Genomic DNA, 27406 nt, shown 5'->3' with positions numbered 1-27406 from the left:
CTCTGTTTAATCCATAAATTCAACTTGTGAAGCAATTTCGCTCTCTGCCAGTAGCATAACTACCATAAAGCAGAGCCTGGGGAACCCAGGCTGTGAGGTTCTCTGTATGGTAGTCCTCATTTTTAGCCATATCTTCTCCTTTAACTTGGCAAGCAAAAAGTTACAGGAGGTAGGTGTGAGAATTTGCATGCTAGAAGATTTTTGCCTTCACATTGCTCTTTGCTTCAAGGAGAACTAAAGCTTAACTAAAGTAGCTAGAAATGTTGTACATGATGTTTTGTGCTTCTGTACCAGCCCAAGGCAACCACAGCCCTTTAGCGGTAAAGATCTGTGTCTCCAAAGATGCCCCAGTAGCTCCCCATCTTCTTTTCTGCTGATTCACTGCACATGCTCTGTGCTGCTGTCACTTACTGAGCTTAGGGACCCACTCACAATATACAGTACACATAGAATAGAAATGTCACAATATAAGACTGATTAGTAATTAATACCGATAATTACTACATGGCAGCACAGAAACCAGTGCAATTAGCATCAGAATTTAATAATCAGCAAACCTGTAGCATCAGCTTATATTACATCCAGGGAAGCTCATTTTCTGCTGGATAATTAGTGACGACCCCTAAGCTTAGCTTCTCAACAGCTGCTCAGAGCCCACTGAGCATGTGAGTGTCACAGACACTTTCCAAGATGGTGACCCCCTGTGACAAGTTTGAAGTCCTGGATCATTGCTGCTATTGACAAGCTGAAACTTTAGGCTGGTGCAATAATTTTCATTATTAGCCACATTCATTTTTAGGGTTAGTTCTCCTTTAAGTGATTCAACCTTGTTGGGGTGAGGGGAGGGACGTTAGAACTGATCCTTCAAGTGGCACCAGTCCCCCAAAAAAATGAGGGGAGCATGGCTGCTGTGGCTGGGGAGGAACCACTGCTCTGTGGTTTGTATCTCACTTTACTATAATCTTGGCCTGCTTGAAAGGGTAATATATTATTTCATGCAAATATATATATAAATATTATATAAACACCATCGGAGCAAATGTTCGGGTGCCTTCAGACTCTGGCACACTGCTGGGCATCCCCTTGTGGGTACAAAGTTATAGATGGTGGGAGGCAAGCTTGAAGTCTAATAAGGTTGAGGTTTGGGTTGAACGAATATGTTCTACTCCAGATATTAGTGGAAGCTGAAGGGCAGTTAGGCTGAGTTAGGCTGAGATTTAGGCTGAACACCTCATTGACAATACAACAAATGTTTTAATAGATCAAGGTAAGTAAGTAACAAGGTAAGTGGAGACCTCACCACCTCTTTTGGCCAAAAAAAAAACAGTTTAAACCTAAATAGTTTAAAATTTTCTATTACAGTCACAGGGTGGTCAGTATTTCCCAGGACCAACCGCAAAACACATATTATGTTGCAAAATGCTTGGGCTGCAGAGGTGTTAACACGCTGCAAGGCCAAATAATGGATTTCCTCTGTTGTCACAACTAATGCAATAGGCAGGAGGATTGCACGCACTGGAGAAACCCAACAACTAGACTTGAGCAACTTTCCAAGTACAGTTATCTGCCATGCTAGTATCACTCTACACATAATTATCCAAAATCATCTGTTCTTCCCAAACGCCAAAATGTTTGACTATTCCTTTCCTGATATCAATGTCTTTATTTAATTATATAGTTACGCAGCACTATATACCTTAATTTATAAAGAACAGGGGTCTTACAGTTATAGAACAAACAAGGGTTACAAGCGCAGCAAAATATGTTGACGCTCTAAAAATATGTTGATAATAATAATGATAATAATATACGATAACATAAATTAGGGATCTGACTCCATCATCAGCCTTTGGCCCTGCATGTCTAAAATGATATACATGGGCCCTTTATATATAAAAACATTGATTGTTACAGAGAGATCCCTGAGAACAGCAGCGTGTGTGTGTCTTAGCCAATAGTCTCCCCTTTGCTATTGAGACTTTTAACACCCCTCTGGGTTTAATAAATTTAGAAAAATTCGATTTTTTTTTTCCCAATAAATTCGGATGTTTTAATTTTTTGAGTTTTTGACATTCAGACTTTAATAAATAACCCCCGAAAAGTTAATTTTTAGGGTTAGTTCACACAAGGAGATTCGGGGAGATTTTGTCACCTGATGACTAATCGCCTCGTCTTCTGGGCGATAATCTCCCCCAACTGCCTCAGCGTGTCTTCCCATAGACTATAATGATAAGTCGCCTGCGCTAAAGCACAAGCAGCGATGCATTTTCCGTAGTTGCTCGAAGTTGCCTCACGGAGGAAACTTCTGGCGACTTGGGAAAACGCATCGCCACGTGTGCTTAGCGCAGGCGACTTTTCATTATAGCCCATGGGAAGACACGCTGAGGCAGTTGGGAGAGATAATCGAGGCAATTAGTCGCCAGGTGACAAAATCTCCCTGAATCTCCTCGTGTGTCCTTACCCTAAAGGTGAACCACCCCTTTAAATACAGCATCATTTCTCAGTAGTAACAATAAGATGCCACTATTAAACCTAATTCAGGGGGGAAAAGATAAAAACAAAACTAAAACTATGTATAAAAAAAAGTTAAAGTACACATAGGCCAAGCCAGGAGCAGACAGCAAACAAAACAAATGAAGGGATTTAAAAATAATTCAGAGTTTCAGCCGCAGACAGGAGAATCTTCCAAACAGATAAGCCTCAAAATTCTTATCTAGTTCTTTATGAGTGCAAGGTAAACACAGTATTTTGTTAGGCAAACACTGCTGGGTTATCAACCAAGTATCACTCCCCTAATACCCAGCGACTAATAAGACTATTTTACAGGTTGATGAAAGAAAAATAAAAAGGCTGTCCTATTGTGAAATCGCTGGCTCCACCCGCATCATAGGGAAATTTTGAAGTGAGCTCATGTGCCCTCCCCTGGGGGAAGATTTAAAAAGGCGAGCTGAAAGTTGAAGCACAGAGTACAGAAAACCCAGCAAAAGGGTTCGAAGTGCATCATTTTAGGTTTCACTCTGCTCTCAAAATGCTCAGCCTGGATTCACTCCGGTAAGTGATGGACTGTATTTTTGAGGGGAAGATGGGTTTTAATATTTGGTGTTGAACTGAATCTCTGTAAATTTAAAGTTTTTACAGCAGAGCATGAAAGGGACCCCTATGTGAAAAAAGAAATTGAATTATTAGCTATTAACTTCTTTTAAAGACAAATTGAGGATCCCTATCCCTTTCTTATTGTTTCCAAAGATGCCAAATAATAGAAACAAGTCAAATATTCAGGGGCACGGCACATTGTACTTTATATTCTAAAGGAGCGGTATAGTTTGGGTGCATCATATAGAGGGAACGGCACTGGCACCTTCCTTCATTTCTATTTACATTATTATTATTATTATTTTTATTATTATTATTATTATGTCTCTGCGCAGAATGAATATAAAGCCATATCTGTCATGTCAATGTATTATGGTGGGAATGTAGTCCCCACTGGCCACAGCCAAAGCAATCCTTTCTCCCATGTGGCATTTAAGATGAAGGCAAAGCATTGTCATGTGACTTAGCACCAAAAATGATGTTATGGCTCAGTCATTGGTCCAGATATGGCAATTTTATAGATTCTGCATGTAAAAGTGTCTGGAGCAGAACAGCAATACAGAATTAAAACTGTCACTTTCAGTTTGTAGGGGTATGTCACTATGATAAAAATCATGGTTTCTGCAGAAATTTTGACTTGAACGTCATATATTTCAGGGACAATCATACTGGTCTAGTGTTATCAGACTGGTCTCGGTAGCAGTTCTAGATAAAGATATTGTGTATGCGTGTGTGTGTGTGTGCATCTGCTACAACACAAAGAACGATAACTTTGATAATATTTGCTTGATACTTGTCTATAAATGCTTAACAGAAGACAAATTCATAGGGAGACTCGTGCATGTGGATGTCGAAGTTTCTCCGTTTGAATGTGAGCTACCATGCTGCTTGATCTGATAATTATAGAGTACATGTAGTCTAATCCATAGACGTTATTCATTAGTCTAGCTCCCTAGAGAGTCTAAAATGAAAGCCACTTAAGCTTGATGTCTTAGATACTACTGGAACTACATCAGCACAACTAAAATACTGTTTTGGACTGGGTGGGTAGGTGTTTGAAGGATTGTTGACCAAATCATGGACTACAATGAAGGACTGGATTCAGACTTGGGTCTAACCAGGGACTAGATTGTCACCAACCATGGTAGAATGATATGTTCCTCTATTCCCACCCAGAGAAGATGGCTTTTCTTTACAAATGCACGTGATGATTAGGAATAGCCCCTTTACGCTTCACCTTCTTTCTTCCATTGTGGTGAAAGGTCTAAAGTCCCTGGGCCCAGTTGAGGGGATCACAGCCAAGAACATTTTGAGCTGAGAGCCTCCCTACACCATATTGGTTCAATCTAATGATAATCTTGTCTAAGGTTCTAGTTTGTGTCACGGGTACTAGTCTGACTTACATACAAATGATTTTATTTTGGGCCTGTAAGGTAATTTTAGCATTCTGTTTGGTACCTTTACGCGGTAGAATAGTTGAGTCTCTCTCTCCTGTTCTTACACTTTCCCTCTTATGCAAACGCGGCCCCTTGGGAGATGAAGCTTCATAGACTGAGTTATATCTTGTGGGCGGCTGGAACTTTATGCCCCATGACTTTGAAGGGGAAGACAACTAAATGACAAATAAGTTATTCTTGGGCAGACAACTTTAGTGAGCTGGAACTTTCCATGTGGAAAATGTGAGGAGCCGCTGGGTGAGACGTTTGACTCCATATTGACAATGGTGCTTTCTGCAGAGAAGCTCTGGGTGCAAGATGCTGAGCCGTGCAAATGTCATTTGTATTCAGGGAAAAAGGAAACACAAAAGTAGAAGTGAGCAGTATGGAAACCTTAACCCTATGGGTACCACCAATCCCAAAATGTTTATAGGCAATTCCTGTGACACAGTAGATATGTTCAATAATTTAAGCCAATGGACCACTCAGATATTGCTGCAAAATATGAGATTATCACATGACCCTCCTTTTTGGGAGAAGGGGTCACCACAGCTTGAGATCGGCAGTTGTTCTGAGCAGTTGCAGGTCAGGCTGCCACTTGGAGTTCTTTCATATACTTAATGCAGTTGTCTATTACTAGATATATCCAGGTTTCATAACATAGTGTTGCTTCTTCTGCCTTGCCAGCCTTTCTTGTTTCATTCTGCATATTAAACTGAAAAGCTCCAACAATTGTCCCCTGCAGCTCCTATTGAATTGGCTTTTAGGTCTTTCCCTTTTAAGACAAGAAGGGAAGTGATTTCAGGTACTTTTCAGCTGGCAAAGAAAAATCCAGTGTTTATTTTGGGGTTCAAGCACCTCTTGGATGTAGAACATTTGGCCAAGGGACTGTCTTCTCTTGACTTCCCCCCAACACGCCTAGATCTGATACATGTCAACTACAGTGGGATTCAGATAAGATCTGTAACCGCTGAGGTTGAAATGCACTGTTGCAAATATAGCTAGAATTTCAGCCATAAGGGTAAGGGCACACTGGGCGATTCGAGGAGATTTAGTCGCCTGGCGACTAATCGCCTCGACTTTGCGGCGACCAATCTCCCCGAACGCCTTCCCTCACTCTGCGCTGGCTAAAATGAAAAATTGCCGGCGCTAATTACACGCGGCGATTCATTTTCCGAAGTTGCCTCACGAGGAAACTTCGGGCGACTTCTGAAAATGAATCGCCGGGTGTGATTAGCGCCGCCGATTTTTCATTTTAGCCAGCGCAGAGTGAGGGAAGGCGTTCGGGGAGATTGGTCACCGCAAAGCCAATGCGATTAGTCGCCAGGCGACTAAATCTCCCCGAATCGCCCAGTGTGCCCTTACCCTAAAACATGCCTGAATTGCCGATTTGGGAGAGAAACTAAAGAAGACCTAACAAGTTACTTACTGTTCCATTTACAAGCAGAGAAATCACTTAAACATTTAATGGCAGTTAAAAAAAATGCTATTTTAGTAACTGGGTGGCAAAATGCCTGTAAAACACCCATTTCCCATTTTGCTGCATAATAAAGACAGGGGTGGTTCACCTTTCAGTTAACTTTTAGTATGTTATAGAATGGCCAATTCTAAGCAACTTTTCAATTGGTCTTCATTATTTATTTTTTATAGTTTTTAAATTATTTGCCTTTTTCTTCTGGTTCTTTCCAGTTTTCAAACAGGGGTCACTGACCCCACCTAAAAACATATATCTCTGTAAGGCTACAAATGTATTGTTATTGCTACTTTTCATTACTCATCTTTCCATTCAGGTCTCTCCTATTCATATACCAGTCTCTTATTCAAATCAGTGCATGGTTGCTAGGGTCATTTGGACCCCAGCAACCGATCGCTGAAATTGCAAACTGGAGAGCTGCTGAATAAAAAGCTAAATAACTCAAAAACCACAAATAATAAAAAATGAAAACCAATTGCAAATTGTCTCTGGATATCACTCTCTACATCATACTAAAATGTAATTTAAAGGTGAACAACCCCTTTAAAGTACAAGAACGACCCTGGAGTAGAAAATGAATACAATGTAATTAGTTGCTCGCTCTGCAGTTGCCAAGTACTCCCCAGTCTGCTCATGCGGGTGCCAAGATCACTGTCATGTGATTTGTACATGTCATGCACAACAAAGGCTGATGCCCATGCGGGTGCCAGGGTCCCTGTCATGTGACTAAGGCATGCAATGCACAAATTACAGCCTTCATTTCCTACAACTTGTGACCCCGTCATTTTGTAAAACTATATTTACCAGCATTCTCTGACGGACAAAGGCTGGGAATTTGACTTCAGAAACCCCAGCAACGGCACCAGTCCGATACCAACTACACGTGTGGGCATAGTCACTATGATGTTTAAAATCTATACAAAGTCATCTTATTGCCTTATATTGGGTGGGTGTATATTGCTTCTTGAGCAGCTGCTTATCTATTATAGGGACACATTATTAGTGATGTCATCTAGGCAATGATGACATCATTGTGGGTGCCTAGTGATGTCACATTGAAGTTAAAAATAGTGTATCCTATTAAAACGGCTAACGATATTAGAACAAGAGCCTGAAGAAGAGCATTCCTGCAGCCTTGTGCCTTTATATAGCCATTCGACGTCTCAGTGTGACTTCTAATATCCTTCTCTTTTACAATTGGGGTTACATTATTCCCTGTTTAAATGTCTGGGTTCCCAGTATTACAAACAACTCTTGCCTAATGTGTTTATATACCTGTGTAGAAATATGTCGACATCCCATGAGATGGAAATTCCTTTAACTCCCTGCAGGCAATGGCTCTAATTCTTGTTTTCCCATTTTATTCCCCACTAGGTTTGACAACTCTTTCAGCTGCCAGGTAAGTTTCACCGAATTCCCCTTTCTGTTTATTCACGTTCTCTTTCAACAACAATCACCTTTAGTTATATTTGCATTTTTCCCCTGTCCCTTTATCTCTTGCTCCATTTTATTGTCTCCCTCGGAGCACAGGTTCCTTTGCAGATTTGCATGTGGGTTGCTTGGGATCTTGATGCACCTGACCATGGAAAGGAATGATGATTATAATAATAATTATAATAATAATAATAATAGGCACTTGTCTTCCTCCCCCTCTGTGTTAATCCGGGAGCCTGATCTCAGTGCTGGGCCTGATAGACATCTCGGCATGTGCTCTAACATGCAGGGGATGGTGAGAGACAGGAAACGACAGTGAGATAATGTCACCTCCATCCAGTCCCCCCCACCCAGAACCTCTAGTGCCTCAGCTTTACTATCACTCAATAACAAATCCGGTATTCATTTTATTCTACATTTTATTCTATTGAGTGCAAATGTCCTTAACTGGTTCTCTTTTTCTCCCCCAGTATCCAGATGCCATACTCCACGATCTGGAGGCATTTAATAAACATGGCAACAGCTACTCGCAGACCAGTGAGTCTGACACCCACACAGGTAATAATCCTGCATATCATGTCTACTGTTTGTTTCATATGACCAGTAAAGCATCTACTACTGGCAAATGAAAAAGCTATGTACTCTAGTACGGGTATAGGATCCATTATCTGGAAACCCATTATCCAGAAAGAGTTATGGGGAGGCCATCTCCCATAGACTCCATTTTAATCAAATAATTCGCATTTTTAAAAATGATATCCTTTATCTCTGTAATGATAAAACAGTAGCTTGTACTTGATCCCAACTAAGATAAAATTAATCCTTATTGGAGGCAAAACCAGCCTATTGGGTATATGTTTAAATCATTTTTAGTAGATTTAATGTATGCAGATAGTGATGGCGAATTTCTCCTGTTTCATTTCGCCAAAAAATGTGCTAATTTCCTGCGAAATTCACGAAACGGTGAAATATTTTCATTGATATTCTAAATATTTTTGACGTCAGTGAAAATTCCGAAGCCGCGACTATTCCGACACTGGCGACAATTCAAGTCAATGGGGGCCTAGAATTGTCGCTGGCGTCAGAATATATTTTTGTGGCAATTTCGCGAATGTATTTGTCGTCGGCGAAACACGGAAATTCGTTGTGAATTCGCGCCTGGCGAATAAATTCGCCCGTCACTATATGCAGATTTAAATTACAGAAACATCTCTTTTCCAAAAAACCGCCCAGGTCCAGAGAATTCCGGATAACAGGTCCCATACCTGTATACTGGAATATACACACCCTAACAATACTTTGTAACCACATAACAACATAATTCTATATTCAGGGCAATTGTAATGAGAATAGGGGCACAACAATTCCCTGTGTTGGAGCGCACCATTATGGATAAACCAACCTGTAGCTCTCCATCTGATATTAAACTACAGCTGTGGGCATCCTTGAAACAGCCGAAGGTTCTCAGTGGATTCTGGGAGGTGTAGTTAAACAACATACAAACTAGTAGGAGTCAGAAGTACATTAGGCTCATATACCAGTAAGGAACATACACGGGAGAGTAACAGAAAGAATGAAAACAACAGCAGGGAGGGAATCTCCAAGAAGTCAGGCACATGGAATTATTACTCATCCAGGCATATTGATAAAGGGACAAACACTGGCAGAATATTTACTTTTAAAACTTGGCTTTATGGAAAAAAAACTCTAACATTAAACATGAGGCTTTAAAGGAGAACTAAAGCTTAACTAAAGAAGTAGCTAGAAATGTTGTACATTATGTTTTGTGCTTCTGTACCAGCCCAAGGCAACCACAGCCCTTTAGCAGTAAAGATCTGTGTCTCCAAAGATGCCCCAGTAGCTCCCCATCTTCTTTTCTGCTGATTCACTGCACATGCTCTGTGCTGCTGTCACTTACTGAGCTTAGGGACCCACTCACAATATACAGTACACATAGAATAGAAATGTCACAATATAAGGCTGATTAGTAATTAATACAGATAATTACTACATGGCAGCACAGAAACCAGTGCAATTAGCATCAGAATTTAATAATCAGCCCTGTAGCATCAGCTCATATTACAGACCAACCTCATTTTCTGCTGGATAATTAGTGACGAGCCCTAAGCTTAGCTTCTCAACAGCCAATCAGAGCCCACTGAGCATGTGAGTGTCACAGACACTTTCCAAGATGGTGACCCCCTGTGACAAGTTTGAAGTCCTGGATCATTGCTGCTATTGACAAGCTTTAGGCTGGTGCAATAAGTTCATCTCATAATATATGGCATTTTTCAGCCATATTTATTTTTAGGGTTTTGTTCTCCTTTAAAGTAAAGCTGTCATCTGAAAATGCCCCTATTTAAGCACTATTTAGTGGTGGGTTTCCTTTGCTTTGCTAAACTTTCTCAGTCGTTCTGCAATGTCGTATTGGGCTCCAGGTGGCACCACTGAGGGCTGAATGCTTCGTTATAAAGGTAACTAGAATCTCAGCCCGTCGGCGCTGCTGCTTTGCCAGAGAAATGAAGGAAACAACCACATTTCCAAAACAAAAATAAATTGCTGGACGAGCCATTGTTTTTGAACAATATATTTCCCTGCTCTGACAGATAGCGTCCATGCACAGAGCCCGTTCTCCTGCTTGAAACAAAGAGCAAGTGAGCTCCATGCAAATAATCCACCGGGAAATTTGCAAGATGGGTGCAAGGAAAAAGGGAGTTGACCGTTAGATATGCAGTAACAAAGGTGTCACTGTCCCAGTCCCCCCATATCTAGCCAGCCCCACACCCATATTTTAATATCTGCATTTTGTTAAGGAAATCCATCTCTGTGATGCCATTGTCTTCTTTGTTCAGCACCTTAGACTGTTGCCTTCCTATCCCATTAACCCACTGGCTGCTAAATGTGCAATACAAAAGAATTCCACTACCTTTAGATTCTGCAACAGGGGTGATCCCAAATTTATTCCATAATGCTTCCAGACACTGCAATCACAAACACTGAACTATTTACTAAATGAGCCAGCAGCGCCCAGTACCAAATCCTTATACAGCCCCTTCCTTAGTTGTATACAGTGAAACCTCAATTTTACATCCCCTGATTTTAAGTTTCCCCTCATTGTTGTTTTGAGGTCCCACCTATATATTATGCATAATACATTTCCCTTATTTTAAATTTTCCTGGATTTTACACCATCTTTTTCTGGTCCCCTGAAAAACGTAAAAATGGGGGTTCTACTGTAGTTACTGGAATATATCCGGCCTCAAAAACCCTCTTACCGACCATATAAATAGGTCAGCCATTGCCATCACATTTGGGGCAAATTTACTAAAGGGCGAAGTGACTAACGCTGGCGAAGGAGACTTCGACGATTTACTAACGGGCGCCGGTGAAGGAGATAGACACTAGCGCAACTTTGCACTCTAACGCCAGGCGAATTTTCGCTCTGGCGAACGGACGTAGCTGCGCAAATTGACTAAGATGCGGATTTTACTGAACGTTACCTGTTCCGCCAGACTTGCCTTCACCAACTCAGACCAGGCGAAGTGCAATGGAGCGTATAAAACTTTCTACATTTTTTGGTTGAAAAATTTTCTAAGTCCCAAAAAACGCTGGTTTTCAGGGTGATAGGCTGCAAAAGTCGGTAACATTTTTTGGGTACCCGGCTTCCCCACTACATTTCCTAACATATGGCACATAAACTATACACTGGGCTCATGTGTAGGGCAATATAACAACTTTATTTTATTTTTTTTAAGCTTCCCTGGACTTGTGTAGTGTAATGTATTTGCTGCAACATATACGTCCATTCATATTCAACTTCCCGCCGTTTGCAAATTAGCCAAGGCTATCGCAACTTCGCTTTGCTTGCCGAAATAACGCAAGCACAACTTCGCCAGCGTTCGTCGCCCTGGACGTAACTTCGCACGTTAGTGAATTAACGTCTGGGCGAATTTACGTCTGGCGAAGTGTTGTGATGTGAGCAAAGCAGACGCTAGCGCAAATTCCGCGCTTAGTGAATCTGCCCCATATTGTGTAAAGGAACTTTGCATTAATACAGTTGATGGGAATCTGTTTGCTGCAACATTCTCTATAAACCTTTCCCTAGTGATCACGAATAGAATGCAACGTCCTGTTGGTGTTTATAGAGAGAATATGAAATACACACATTTTCCCCTTTGTAATTCAGGGTTTCAGAATTATTCTTGCCACTAATGTATAACAGAAATTCTCTCTGTAATGACATGGCACTGTTTTTTTGGTTTTGCAGACCTCCTGTGGAATCTGATAGAAGCAGAGGATCCATGTTATGAGACATATGAGAATATACAGTTGACCTCACTGCAGAATGTGCAGCTGCCCTACCTTCCGGGCACCTATCCCCAGTACTGCCCAGACACTGTTCAGAATCTAGATGGAACAGTACCATGCCCAGCACCATGCCCAATGCCAGAAGACTTATATATTGCTGCGGTAAGGACCCAATGATCTGAACCCTCTAATATGCATCAGCTCCGGGAACCTGTTGTTGTGCCTACACATGCCCAGTAGCATTCCGGCTTTACCCTGATCCATTTAGATTGCACCAAGTTACACCTACCCACGCTGCAAACCACCACAAACTCCACTTTCAGTTAAGCTTTGTTCCTGCCCATGTCTGTGATTCTCGACTAACCCGCAGATATAGGAACAGCTTGGTGGACTGACCTCAACATCTAAGGTTATGAAGTACATTGCAAGCACACTTGTATGTGGCAAAAAACTGCTTGCCCTGACCAGACACAGAAGACCTCATCATGCTCTACATTAAGGGGCAGATTTATCAAAGGTCGAGGTGAAGTTTTGAATTGAATAACTTCAAATTTCAAGCTATTTTTTGTGTACTTTAACTAGGGAATAGTCCAACTTCGATTCGAATTTGAAAAAACTTCGAAATTCTAATTTTTTTGAAGTACTGTCTCTTTAAAACTTCGACCATTCGCCGCTTAAAAGCTGCCGAAGTGCTGTTTTAGCCTATGGGGGACCTCCTAGAACCCCTATTGGAGGCAATTGGGGGAGTCTAGGGAGATCAAAGGTCGAAGTTAAAAAAACATCAAATCAAATACGATTCGAAGTAGGCTGAATTCGGCCCACTTCGACCCCAAAAAAACTTCCTCCATTTGGTTGGTCTTTTTGAATTCAAAGTTTGAAGTTTATTAAACTTCGACCTTCGATAAATATGCCCCTAATTGTGCAAAATAGCCATGAAATGCTAAGGATCCCTAGAACCCCTTATCCTGGTCTGCTCCTTATAGGTGGCCATAGATTAAGGTAGCCATTCACGGGCAGATTTAATCTGCAAATTCAGGCCTTCAGATTAATTTTGCAGTTTATCTGCCTGTGAATGGGGAACTCTGACAGACCCACCCGATTGGGCAGGTTTGGTTTTTTTCATCAGATTGGGGTCCACATCGGCTAGTTAATGCAGCCCCCGCTCTGACATCTTGTATACCTGCCATTGTAGTCTGTTGTAAACCCTAGGGCCAACGATTTGATTAATAACCGATATCATCCACTTTATGTGGGCATATTGGCGATAGATCTGCGACCACACCAAACTAGCGCATCTAATAGTGTATAGCCAGCTTTACTCAACCTTGTTGAATCTTAAAGGGATACTGTCATGGGAAAAAAAAAATTTTTCAAAATGAATCAGTTAAAAGTGCTGCTCCAGCAGAATTCTGCACTGAAATCCATTTCTCAAAAGAGCAAACAGATTTTTTTATATTCAATTTTGAAATCTGACATGGGGCTAGACATATTGTCAATGTCCCAGCTGCCCCAAGTCATGTGACTTGTGCTCTGATAAACTTCAGTCACTCTTTACTGCTGTACTGCAAGTTGGAGTGATATCACCCCCTCCCTTTTCCCCCCCAGCAGCCAAACAACAGAACAATGGGAAGGTAACCAGATAGCAGCTCCCTAACACAAGATAACAGCTGCCTGGTAGATCTAAGAACAACACTCAATAGTATAAACCCATGTCCCACTGAGACACATTCAGTTACATTGAGAAGGAAAAACAACAGCCTGCCAAAAAGCATTTCTCTCCTAAAGTGCAGGCACAAGTCACATGACTAGGGGCAGCTGGGAAATTGACAAAATGTCTAGCCCCATGTCAGATTTCAAAATTGAATATTAAAAAATCTGTTTGCTCTTTTGAGAAATGGATTTCAGTGCAGAATTCTGCTGGAGTCGCACTATTAACTGATGCATTTTGAAAAAAACATGTTTTCCGATGACAGTATCCCTTTAACTTGAAACCATCTGGCAATTCTTAGGGGTGATGGCTCAAACGAGGGTATCAGAATGGGAGTGAATGAGTTGTGGCTTTACAGCTGGATCTGAGACCTCTTCCAAACAAAGAATAGGGGCAACATTTTCAGTCCTGACAGATTGACTTCCATCCCATGAAATTGCTTGATGGTCTTATCAAACATGCTCCTCAAGCCAGATGATAAAGTATTAAGCCAAGCCACCTGAAGTCATCTGAGCATGGAAGGGTTAGGCAACTGTCAGGCTGTTAATTAAAGGAATCGAATTGAAATGAAGCAACGTGAGGTAACAGTGCTTGCCCATAAACAGTGAGTGAGCTCAGAGATGTGGCCATTCTATAGCATGTCCATACTCACACTTACATATCTCCTGCGTGTCCTTTCATAAAGAACATTATAAAGGTTAATTTGGCATACATATACTAATGTCCTGTCTCTTTCTCCAGCCATATCCTTCCTATGCTTCGTATTCAATGCCGGGTAATGTGCCGAGCCCACCTCTTTCGGAGGAGGAAGATTTTCGCCATGCAGAGAGTCCACCCCTAGAAGTATCAGACAGTGAATCTGATGAGAACTTCTCTCCAGGGGAATGCATTGGTTACGACCCAGGTACTGTCTCACCTAAAGACTCACACATGTAGGGCAATGAGGAAAGAACCCTTCCAAGGCTCTGTCTATTTGGGGCTTATTGATGCCCATTGCCTTTTATTTGCCATTACATGATAATCATTTATGTATATAATGGTATGGCCCATAGGAGCTTATCGTCTTAGGTCCCTACCACATACACACAAGAGTCAGTAAACCTGGTTTTATATGGGGTATTTTGGGGTAGACTTTAACTCTGCCTCATTTTATTGGAACTTGTTTTTTGTCTTGAGCATTAGGCCATTAGCATGCTGTAATTGGCCCCAGGTAGTAAACAGTGTTATTTAAAGCCCTGGTCAATATATTTACTCATATTAAAGAGGAAGAACATCTATGAAACATTTACAAGCAGGTCCCTTATCAGTGGGTGTCAATATATCAGGAAGACCCTACCTTATTCCCAAACAGCCTCACTCTAAACCCATTGACTGCTGGTAAATTGGAGTTGCACGCAAGGCAAGGGCAGTTGAAGCTGATTATAGAGCCCGGACATAAATCAAGGCAATAAACAGTTCACAAAAAAATCAGTCTCTAAATATATTGGGACCATAAACCAATACATAGATAGGAATGTGACGTGCAGCCTAATTAACCCCTCCCGCCATTCCAAAACAAGGATCTGAAGCCAAGGAAAATGTAGGGAACAAAGCACATGCTGCTGTCCCGTGATAAGCCGGAGATAACCACATCCAATTACAGTCCGGCAGGTCGGGTGTAAAAAAGATTAGTGGGAACAATGTAATTGGTGTTCTTAAAGGAATCACAAAGGGAATATAATCTGTGCTGTATTTATCAACCCTCGCAGCAGCAATAGTTTAGTTTTAGGTGCTTTCAAAGGGGTGTGATTGACTCAAGTCACTTTTTTGTCTTTATATCCTCAACACTGAAATGGGCCAGGCTACAAAGCCCAAACCTGCAGCCAACAAACCATAAGAACATGTACAGAGTTTGTGCAATCATTCTATGTTCCCCAGCTGCCTTATCCTAATCCAAACTAACAATATACTATATAGAAAAGCATAAACTCTACAGGCATGGAACCTGTTACCCAGAATGACCTGGGCTTTTTTTTGTCATTTGTATCTCTATACCTTAAGTCTACTAAAAAAACATTTAGGTACTAATTAAACCCAAGAGGCTGGTTTTGCTCACAATAAGGTTTAATTATATCTTAGTTGGGATCAAGTACAAGGTACTGGTTTATTATTACAGAGAAAAAGGAACATTTTAATTATTTGATTAAAATGGAGTCTATGGTATGGGATCTGTTATCCGGAAACCCGTTATCCAGAAAGCTCCAAATTATGGAATGGTGTCTCCCATAAACTCCATTATAATCCAATAACCCACATTTTTAAAAATGATTTCCTTTTTCTCTGTAATAATAAAACAGTAGCTTGTACTTGATCCCAACTGAGATATAATTAATCCTTATTGGAAGCAGAACCAGCTTGTTGGATTTATTTAATGTTTACATGATTTTCTATTAGACTTACTCTATGAAGATCCAAATTATGGAAAGATCCCTTATCCAGAAAACCACAGGTCCTGAGCATACTGGATAACAGGTCACATACCTGTATAGCCAAAAGTATCCGGGCACCTTCTAGCTATTGGGATTGGCTATTTAAGCAGTAAAATGGCTCAATGCACAAAGTAAGATCCATACAGAGGACCAGTACATAACCCCATAAAAGATAGGGGAGCGCGTAAGGGAAGTGTTCTTGCAACTAGTATCATGTATTGAAATGTACAAGAGCTTGCAATCTTGGGACAGAAGGGAACATGGGCTAACATAAGTGGAATGGAAGGATAATGGAATGGGAATGGCAATTGACTAATGGAACAGGGGAGTGAATAATCAGATGGTTCAGAGAGGTATAGGACATCTAACTCTCTAGTATAGAGCAGGCCCGGACTGGCAATCTGTGGGTTCTGGCAAATGCCAGAGGGGCTGCTATAAGGTGCCATAGAAAGTCAGTATTTGGTGGGCTGGTGGGGGGCTGTTTGGCCTCTATGTGGGCTGATTGGGCCTCTGTGTACCTGAAATGCCAGGGCCTATTTTAATTCTCAGTCCAGACCTGGTATAGAGTCACTGAGAACCTACATATATTTATTTCCGAGACATCCCAGTCAAATACATGCATTAAATACAAATCTCAACTCTTTAGGTGTACGCAAGAAGGTGCGTCTGTACAAATTCCTGCTGGAACTTCTGCTGAACGGCGACATGAGGGATTGCATCTGGTGGTTGGACCGGGAGCGAGGGACCTTCCAATTCTCCTCCAAACACAAGGAATTGCTGGCTCACCGCTGGGGCCAACAAAAAGGCAACCGCAAGAAAATGACCTACCAGAAAATGGCCCGCGCTCTGCGTAACTATGGCAAGACCGGGGAGATCCGCAAGGTGAAAAAGAAGCTGACGTATCAGTTTGACAGTTTACTGCTGGGGGAGAGGAATGTTGAGCCAACGTTGAATGCTCTCTCCCTAAACCTGACCACATCCTCTGGGTAAATGGGACCAAAGAGACATTCTCTCTCATCATCAACTTTTGTTTTGACTTTTTTGAGATTGGGTGGGATGGGAGCGGGGGTTGCGGTTCATAATCTTGGCCTAAGTACTTACTGAAGCCTATGAAAAGGACAACCATGAAACTGCCATAGGAGCCGTCCAACCCTTCACAATGGACCTTTGTGAGCTCCTCAGAAAGAGGAAAGTGACGGAACTTAAATGATGTGGTAGTGATGTTGGTAGAAAACCGTAGATTAGGAGTTTAGAGAATGAAGAGGAGACAGAATGATGTAGCTTTGCATTCTGATCATGGACAGCAGCTCTTCAGAAGACTATATGATATCACCAGGCCACCGTACTCTCTCCAGTCTATAGTGAGACCATTTTGTCTTCACTTCTGTTTTGCTTCTATTTTTTTTTCTTTTACCAATTTGCTCTACTTTTTCTTTTCTTCCATATTGGATAGACTAATATAGAGATAAATCAATAGAGCATTGTTATTAGCGAGAGGACACCGAGACTTGTCTCTCCGTTTGGCGAGAAGACGGTGCTTATAGCGCGGACTCTGCTCTTCCAGGAGCCTTTTAAGGAACTCTTAGATAACGGTTATTTTTAACGTACAGAAATATACATGGAATGCTTTTTTTTTCCACCACTTGGACTTAACTGCTGTTTGTATCAGTTGCAGTGTATGTGTAGCAACCCAGGGAAATATCAATATCCAATCCTGAATAAGGTTCTGTCCCACTGCCTAAATCAAAGGGGTGTTCTGGGGTCTCTCTCCTACTTTCAATTCTTAGTCCATATCTGATTTTCATTCACAGGGGATATTTTCCCACAAAAAAACGTTTTCCCATTTTGGATTTATTTCCTACAATGGTTTCAAGACTTTTCATTTTTAAGCTGACTTTCTGCCGTCTTTTGGTTCCCCCTTTAGCCATGGGGTTGGCAACCTCCTGGTTGTGTTACCAGGCCCTACCCACAGCCAGTTATGTTGTAGCCCCCTAGGGAAGAGCCTTACCCGGCTTATTTGTGTATCATTGATTGGATTGGTGGTGAAGCTGAAGGCAGGGGCTCTTGGCATTGTAGGGTGGGTGAACCCTTAGCTAAGAGCAGAGCATGCGTATTCTAAAGATGGCAGTAGGGTACAATCTTGAAAAGGCTTGATTTAAAAAAAAATAAAAAAACTTTGTAATGATAGAAGCTTTTTATTATCAGACAGTTCCCTGAAGGTGAAAAATCCCCTTTAAAATTCTGACCCCCTTCCCCCGCCAACTAAATGCCCCTAGTTAAGGGCATTTTAGGAGTTTTATATTTTTTCAATGTCTCATTTTATAATCTGGGTCAAAATGAAACCCATTGCTCCAATGTACAAATCTACGGTTCATTCAGGCAAGGTCTTTCCTTGGCATGAGTCCATGAGCCTCCTGTTGGACAGACCGGATCCAATGTATATCTATGGGTGCAGCGCCTGAACTAACAGAAACGTTTAGTTATAAATGGGTTGTCGATACATGAAAGCTGGGAATTCTGGGAGTCCAGCAACAGCTGAAGGGATGCAGTTGAGAATTCTTAAGCCTTTTAGGACAAAGGACAAACATATTGGGTTTGCTAAGGGCAGAGACACACGTGGAGATTCGGGGAGATTAGTTGCCTGGCGACCAATTTCCTCTTCTTCGGGCGACTAATCTCCCTGAACTGCCTTCCCGCCGGCTAAAATCTAAATCACCGGCGAGATGGCACTCGGAGCGCTTTGTTTTTCAGAGTCGCCCGGTTTCCTCGTGACGGCAACTTCGGGCGACTTTGGAAAACGAAGCCCTCCGAGTGCCATCCTGCTGGCGATTTCGATTCTAGCCGGAGAGAAGGCAGTTCGGTTTGATTAGACGCCTGAAGAAGAGGAATTTTGTCGCCGGGCAACTAATCTCCTCGTGTGTCTCTGCCCTTAGCAAACCCTTGGAACAATTGACATTTGCATATCACTCTGCAATTAAAAGACTCCCTTCTTCTCCTGCACCTTTGATTGACAGTTGGGTACACTAGGGCTTCTAACAGTATCGGGGGCGATTCTTACAGTCTGGTCGGGCAGAGATTGTATGTAAATAATTGTGTTGTTTGTGAAAAGAATGTTAATATATATATATACATATGTGTATAAATGGGTGTAAGTTAATGTGCATTTATTCATTTTCAAAATAAAATTCATGAAACCACATTTCTCCGACTGCTTTGGACCCAAATATCCACCTCATTGTCATACGTAATAATCACCTACAGTTCCGGCGGCAGCAAATCAGTATTCAGCCCCCCCAGTTTGGCAACTACTCAGCAGGTATTAATAGCCTATTTATTTTCTTATGTAGAAGAAGTAAAAACCTTTGAAACCAATGAATGTAAAATTGCTCTTCTCAGCATTTTGTTTCCTAGTTTTCAAGATTTTAGCAGTTTTTGACATATAAAGTATAAAGAAATTTGACACAGCAGCGCCACCTGCTGTTCATTACAGGCAACCAGAAGCAGCGGACATAGAATGATGTTTTATAAGGGCTCTCACACACGGGCGGATTTTCCTGCGCTCCCCTGCGTTGCGCTTTCTTCCGCTCAGTCGCAGGGGAGCGCAGGAGTAGACGCACTCAATTATTGCAAATGCAGGTGGGACGGAGCATTTTGCATTTCACCTGCGTTCGGTGTGAGTACAGTCCCCTTCACAATAACTAAATGCGTCTACTCCTGCGCTCCCCTGTGGCTGAATGGAAGAAAGCGCAATGCAGGGGCGCGCAGGAAAAACCGCTCGTGTGTAAGAGCCTTTAGGCAAATGTTTATTTTAGGGTTGACTTGCCCTTTGAGTGAGAACAAGTACATCATGTGACATTGCTCTGCGTATGAGTATCAGTGTGAATCAGGGTATCAGTGCAATGAGAAGAGAAACATGGATCTTGCTGTACCGGCTCCATTCATTTCATTATCTTTTATACATATAATCCTTATTAGTATTACCATTTCATATGGATGTGATTCCTTATCCGTAGGATCTTGCTCCTCATTGGATCACTAAATATTAGCGTTTAACAATAAAAACAATAGGTACCAACAGCTGAAGGGATGCAGGTTGCAGGCTTTCAAACGGGGGTCACTGACCCCCATTTAAAAACAAATGATCTGTAAGGCAACAAATGTATCGTTATTGCTACTTTTTATTACTCATCTTTCTATTCAGTCCCTCTCCTATGTATATTCCAGTCTCTTATTCAAATTCAATGCATAGTTGCTAGGGGAATTTGGATCCTAGCGACCCGATTGCTGAAATTGCAAACTGGAGAGCTGCTGAATAAAAAGCTAAATAACTCAAAAAACACAAATAATAAAAAATGAAAACCAATTGCAGATTGTTTTAGAATATCACTCTCAATCATACTAAAGGTTAACTCAAAGGTGAACAGTCCCTTTAATAAAAACCCCACATTCTATATATATATATATATATATATACACACACACACATATATATATATATATATATACATATCTCAATATCCCTCTATGCTGGTTTCCCAGATATACTGTAAGTGGGAGCTGCATGTGTGTGTAGCTGTGTGTGTGTATCTAAATGCACATGGAGGGGTATTGGCAGGTATTGTAATACAACCAGTTTCTTCTGTGGGATGAACATATACAGATATTCCAGTGGCAGAGATTCCCAGAACAGGAGAACTAAACCCTAAAAATGAATGTGGCTAAAAATGGCATATTTTATATAGTGAATTTATTGCACGAGGCTAAAGTTTCAGCTTGTCAATAGCAGCAATGATCCAGGACTTCAAACTTGTCACAGGGGGTCACCATCTTGGAAAGTGTCTGTGACACTCACATGCTCAGTGGGCTCTGATTGGCTGTTGAGAAGCTAAGCTTAGGGCTCGTCACTAATTATCCAGCAGAAAATGAGCTTCCCCTGTAATATAAGCTGATGCTACAGGTTTGCTGATTATTAAATTCTGATGCTAATTGCACTGGTTTCTGTGCTGCCATGTAGTAATTATCTGTATTAATTACTAATCAGCCTTATATTGTGACATTTCTATTCTATATGTACTGTATATTGTGAGTGGGTCCCTAAGCTCAGTAAGTGACAGCAGCACAGAGCATGTGCAGTGAATCAGCAGAAAAGAAGATGGGGAGCTACTGGGGCATCTTTGGAGACACAGATCTTTACTGCTAAAGGGCTGTGGTTGCCTTGGGCTGGTACAGAAGCTCAAAACATAATGTATTACATTTCTAGCTACTTCTTTAGTTAAGCTTTAGTTCTCCTTTAAGCCCTCCCTCAGCCCATGCCTGACCTCCAGGTTCCTTTTACAGTCCGCGCCCGACCATGACGTCACAAAATGGGCGGGGCAAGCAGGCCCGCATCTATAAAGAAGGAACCCGGAAGTCGGCAGTCCAAGGTGGCAGATGGGAGAGCAGGAAGAAGAGCTCAACCCGGACCCAACTGCCACCTGCAAATGGCGGTGCAAGGTCAGCCCGTACCTGCCTGACCAGCGGGTATTGGGGCGGCCCGCACATCACTAGAGCAGTCGTTCCAAAACCAAAGGGCTAAAACAAGGAAGACTGAGCCTGTTCTCCAGGAAGCCCAAATTGAAGGTCACTTGGTGCGAGATTTGGAGTGAGATTTGGAGTGAACACTTACTTGCTGCTCGAATTATTGGAACAGAAACGTTGCCTTAGATCTGTAACGTGGTTGTGCTGAATGGGAGCAGGAGCAATAAAAAAGGGTGAAAACAGAGGCGTTACACAGAAATAAATGAATGAGCCCAAGACATAGAGTGTGCATGAGAATAAGGGGACATGCCTCAAATACTGTACATGGGGCTCCCTGTGAGTGTGAATCGAGTGGGTGCTGATACCCAGCAGATACAATGGCTACACATGGACAGACATCGGACAAGAGTGATCCCGGGACAACTAAGTCACCTTCTCTCCATCCCATTTATAATTCCCTGGTTTGTATAGAAGGGATCACTTACTATAGAGAAAGGGAAGAAATAGGGGGCACTGGGCAGATCTCATATAATAAGGAGGAGGGTTGGGAAGCCCAGGAGGGAATATGTTGGTGGAAATAAGGAACAGTCATGTTTGGTACATTGTAGTGAAAACTTGTTTGTACACAGTCAGGACCGACAGTGACTTGTACCAGCCCAGAGCCCTGACAATATACAGAGTAACAGGCAACATGGGGATGACATGAAGCTTCTCATTTCAGCTCCTTCACAGTTTTTTTTTTTTTTTGAAGCTGTAGCACAACCAGGCTGGCGTGAATCATGAGAATGAACATTTCTTTTTGTATGCGGGTATGGGACCTGTTATCCAGACTGCTCAGGACCTGGGGTATGTCATAAGTATGTAACACTGTATGTTCTTATCTAACACTGTATGTAACTCTGTATGTTCTAAATATGTAACACTGTATGTTCTAAGTATGTAACTCTGTATGTTCTAAATATGCAACACTGTATGTTCTAAGTCTAACTCTGTATGTAACTCTGTATGTTCTAAGTATGTAACTCTGCATGTTACGCTGTATGTTCTAAGTATATAACACTGTATGTTCTAAGTATGTAACTCTGTATGTAACTATGTTCTAAGTAAGTAACACGGTATGTTCTACATATGTAACACTATTTTCTAAATATGTAACTCTGTATGTTCTAGGTATGTAACACTGTATGCTATAAGTATGTAACTCTGTTTGTTCTAAGTATGTAACGCTATGTCCTATGTAGGTAATTCTGTACGTTCTGTGTTTGAACACATTTTACAGCAAAATATTTTTGTGCTCTAAATACATGTTAATAATAATCTTTCCATAATGAATTCTGAGCCTTCCGTTTTGCATCTTTCGATTAAGACAAAAAGAATCAAACATCAGCCACGGCTCAACTTTTTCTTTTTTTATTCCAGGACATTTGGTGGGAATGATACAGTTTATAAAATACACAGATAGAAAATACGTAAGTCTAATATGATACACAACGCGCCAAGCTACGAGACAAGCCACCGATAGAGACGCGGAGGGGCCCGCGGGTTTCTGCTCAAACCCAACCCAAACAATTGAGGTTCAGCAGCCCCCGCCGGGCCCCTCACACTCCTCCCACCCCTCCCCCCCATCGATGTATTGGATGCAAGTCCCACTCACTCCCTCCCTCTCACATGGACTTTAATCTAGCGCTGCACTACACAACACAACCAGCCTCACTCCAGAACTGACACAAATGCCAATAAAACCAAGAATACACAAAAATAAGCCATAAAATAGAATGTAACTTCCCTTCACACACAGGGGTATATTTATTTATCAAAGAATGAAGTTAGAGATCACCACAGTCCGCTAGAGTGAAATTCCAACACTCTCCATTCATTTCTATGGGATTTTTAAAAGAGAACTTATCATTGGGGGAAAGTGAAAGTTCATCCTTTGATAAATACGCCTTTCAGAATCCCATAGAAATGAATGGAGAGTGGCGGAATTTCACTCTAGCAGACTGTTGCAACCTCTAACTTCACTCTTTGATAAATATACCCCAAAGACTTCAATAGTGCCACAATCTTCACACTGCCAACGCATTGACTAGAACCTCTTATAGGGTTAATGGACGACACAACGTTCAGTCTCCTAGGAGTTCAGATTCATGGAACCACCATGGATAATGACGGCAGTGAAGGGGTTAAAATGTGATGCTCTTCGTCAGCCTTAGTGGTGTATATGCAGTGAAAAGAGCTGCCCCTAGAGGTGAGAGTGGGGTACTGCAGAGGTGAGTACAAAGAGCTGCCCCTAGAGGTGAGAGTGGGGTACTATAGAGGTGAGTACAAAGAGCTGCCCCAAGAGGTGAGAGTGGGGTACTGCAGGCAGGGGAGTAAAACGTGGGAAGGAGCGACTTCTTTACTGAGCTGCTACTGAAGACTTCACAGATGACGACGGAGCTCTTGTAGTTCACTGTGTATCTATGTACCTCTTGATTATTCATTAACATTTATATAATATTTTATATATTTATATATATACCTATATACAAAGGAAGGCAACCTACCGTTTCCAAAAGACATTAAAAAAAAAAGGACTATGGCAATTACAGGCCAAATAATTCTGTAAATGGTTTTAAAAAAAAAAAAAACAACCTATATAGGCATGATATGCGCAAGGCAAGGATCACTTGCATGTGGTTAATAAAGGTGGCAGTAAACTGAGCCCCTCTGAGTATCATTGGACTACAACTCCCAGGGTTGTACTTTTGGGATTTGGGAGTAGTAGTTTAAAGGTCGAAGGTTGCCCAGAAAAGATTTAAAATGACGGGTTGGAATTTGTAACGAGGGGGAGGGGCTTAGGTTTGTTCTGAGATCAGTTTAGTAAACAGGGCCCCTTGCTGAGAGCAGAGTGAGGCCTAAGAGCGATGCGTATGGGGGGGGGAGACACGTGCATGAGAATGGAATGATCCGACCAGGTACAAGGCGAGAGTGTGAAAGACCCATGGAATGCTTGTATAGAAGTGCTGCACACATACAATAACACAGACACACAATCACATGACAAGGGAGCACCAAGAACGCACACTCTTCCCATATGAAGGGATCACACAAAGGAGCCGCAACAGCTTCCCTATGAGGTGAGTGCCTATGTATTTTCTGTTTTGATTTATTTCCCTGAGCTGCTATGAAGGTGTTAATGGGCTCAGCTTTCATTCCTGCCTCGGTAGCCATTGTCTCTCTGGCAGGCTGGCAACTGCCATAGTCTCCCTGGTGTGTTAAAGATGCCAGTAGGAGCATGATTTAACATGATCTAGGGGCAAGGCATAATATATCCTGGGGATGATCAAGCTCTCCCTATGATGACATATAAGTATGAAGCACAGAGATCCCCCCAGCCAATCACAATTCTGCTGAAATAGAGTGGCCCTATAAGAGTCTGCAGAGAAGTAGAAAGTAGGACATGGCAGGGATGTATCACAAGAGGAGGGAACACACTGGGATTTGGGACCCATTGGCATTTCCCTTTTTCTTTTTTTTTTTTAAAGGGAAGTAAAACGGTACATTAAAACATTGGAGTATAAAAAGGCCTGTCAGTAATTCACTATGAAACCAGCGAAGGAAAGTTCATCTGCCTCTTACTTGTCCTTTATAACTCATACTGGAAGGGAACATCTAATCACAAGAAGATACACCGACTGACAGAGAGAAGTGTAATAATAGAATGGAATACGCACTGTACCCCACTCCCCCCTGCTGACCCGGCTTCTATTGCAGATCTAACATCATCCTCTGCAGATTAAATACATTTCTAATTCTGGATCCAAATTCTAAAGGTTTACTATTCCTTTAATCTAGGGATGCACCGAATCCAGGATTTGGTTCGGGATCGGCCTTTTTCAGCAGGATTCGGCTGAATCCTTCTGCGCGGCCGAACAAAATCCGAATCCTAATTTGAATATGCAAATTAGGGGAGGGAAATAGCGTGACTTTTGGTCACAAAACAAGGAAGTAAAAAATGTTTTCCCCTTCCCTCCCCTAATTTGCATATGAAAATTAGAATTTGGTTTGGTATTTGGCCGAATCTTTTGTGAAGGATTTGGGGGTTCAACCGAAACCAAATTAGTGGATTCGGTGCATCCCTACTTTAATCTTGCAAATTTTGTTTGCTTTGCAATTTTAATTTGGTTATAGATTCTGGATTCAACCTGACAGAGAGCAGGATGGGGTTTAACCAATAGAAAACATGAGTTTAGGGAGAGAGTCCAATTCCCAGTCGTGGCTGTGCTCATTAGTTGGGCATCTGCCTGTGAATAGAATTCCTTACGTTGTACCCTGAGCATTGCACCAGCCAGAGGTACTTCCCACATGGCTTTCCTTTTCTCAAAAATCGGTGGTGCACGTGCAGTAGAGTAAGGCTGGCTAGTGTGGCACAAGGAATGGCAACCAGCTGGGTTCATAGCTTGTGTAGGGGTCTATAATACGCTGCCCTCCTACCTCACATCTGATTGGAGCTTGAGTCTGGACAGGCAAGTTCCTCATTGGGCCATACCAAGAGCCTATCTTACACAGCCAACTTCATTCCCGTGACAAGACTGTAAATAGGATTATTATCAATACAAATATGAGAAGATCCTGAAATAATCCTCAAAATGAGCTAAAGGAATCATTTCATAAGAATGGCCAGTATTCCGGTGCAATCACCTGTAGGACTAGTGCACGAGTGATTCTATTGGCTAATAAAGCCCCTTTCACTTTGCATCACTAACATAGGGGACGACTTCCCTCTGTGACATAAAATGAAGGTGGTAATTTATCATAAACGTCACCCCTCAATAATAAGCCTCAGTGCAGTCAATTCCTTCATCAGCTCCTTGTTTCTTGGCCTGTGCTGCCCCCTGGAGGACTGGTACTGAATAGCTTTTTATACAGGGGTTATGATATCTATCTAGGGGTTTATGATGCATTTGTTTTGGTGATATGTTTCCTTTGAGCACTTTTTTTTTGGTGTCTACACTATAACTAAGCATCAGTGAATACAGATACCCAAAGACATTGGGGTATATTTATCAAAGAGTGATCGCCACAGTCCGCTAGAGTGAAATTCCGCCACTCTCCATTCAGTTCTATGGAATTTCGAAAGGCGTATTTATCAAAGGATGAACTTTCACTTTCACCCATTGATAAATACTCTTTTAAAAAGCCCATAGAACTGAATGGAGAGTGGTGGAAATTTTACTCCATTTTACCGCAGCGTTCCCCAAAGTTTTTTAAACCAGGGACCGGTGTAAAGCCAGAATTTTTTGCAAGGACTGGGGGGGGGGGGGCGTCAACTGCGCAAGACACGTAAAATTCAGGCGCGACATCATCAAATTTGGTTTGTCCACGTCAAATGCAGCGCACCCACATCAAATTTTGAGCGTACACCTCAAATTCGGTGCGTCCACCTCAAATTGGGTGTGTCTGCATTTGATGTGGAAGCACCGAATTTGATGTGATGTGTCAGCGTCAAATGCGATGCGTCAGCACCAAAAACGCTGCGTCATCTCCAAATGTGACGAGTCAGAGTCAAATTCCATGTGTCCGTGTCAAATGCGGACTCTGGGCTCGCCGGCCCAGTTCAGGTATGTCTGCGACCCGGTGGTTGGGGACCCCTGCTCTATCGGACTGTGGCGATCTCGAACTTCACTCGTTGATAAATTATACCGCATTATGTTTCCCTTCATATTCCCATTGCAGGATCCATTATGTTTCTGATTTTGAGTTATTTGCTAAAACAAAAAACAAGAAAAAAGAAGCAGCAGCTTTTCCACAGGTGAGACACGGATAAGGATTTTGGCCAGCATGCTCACACTTATGATCCCTTATCTAGAAAGGCGCACGAAAGAGGGGGTACCCTTTATGCTGACTTTGCTGTGGTGGGGGGAGGGGGAAGCTTTGCCTCATGAACCCCAGTCACAGCATGAACAACAAAACAATCACACGTCTG

General features: G+C 42.0%; 1 protein-coding gene and 1 long non-coding RNA gene across 2 annotated transcripts; both read left to right on the top strand.

The window, feature by feature from the left end:
- The first annotated feature begins 2978 nt into the window (after positions 1 to 2978).
- On the top strand, positions 2979 to 18087 carry spib.L (Spi-B transcription factor L homeolog). The gene is given in 6 exon segments (NM_001086179.1): positions 2979 to 3051; positions 7378 to 7402; positions 7908 to 7995; positions 11705 to 11907; positions 14195 to 14357; positions 16568 to 18087. Coding segments are annotated over 6 exon segments (846 nt in total). The 5' UTR covers positions 2979 to 3028; the 3' UTR covers positions 16912 to 18087.
- Positions 18088 to 23456: 5369 nt separating this feature from the next.
- On the top strand, positions 23457 to 26029 carry LOC121395638. Its single transcript, XR_005962606.1, has 2 exons — positions 23457 to 23686; positions 23735 to 26029. It is a non-coding gene; the product is annotated as an uncharacterized LOC121395638 (long non-coding RNA).
- The last annotated feature ends 1377 nt before the right edge of the window (positions 26030 to 27406 follow it).

Source organism: Xenopus laevis, chromosome 7L (assembly GCF_017654675.1).
Source record: "Xenopus laevis strain J_2021 chromosome 7L, Xenopus_laevis_v10.1, whole genome shotgun sequence".
In the NCBI taxonomy this organism is placed as follows: domain Eukaryota; kingdom Metazoa; phylum Chordata; class Amphibia; order Anura; family Pipidae; genus Xenopus; species Xenopus laevis.
The sequence above is the reverse complement of the archived record's forward strand: the minus strand, read 5'-3'. Positions and strand labels throughout refer to the sequence as shown.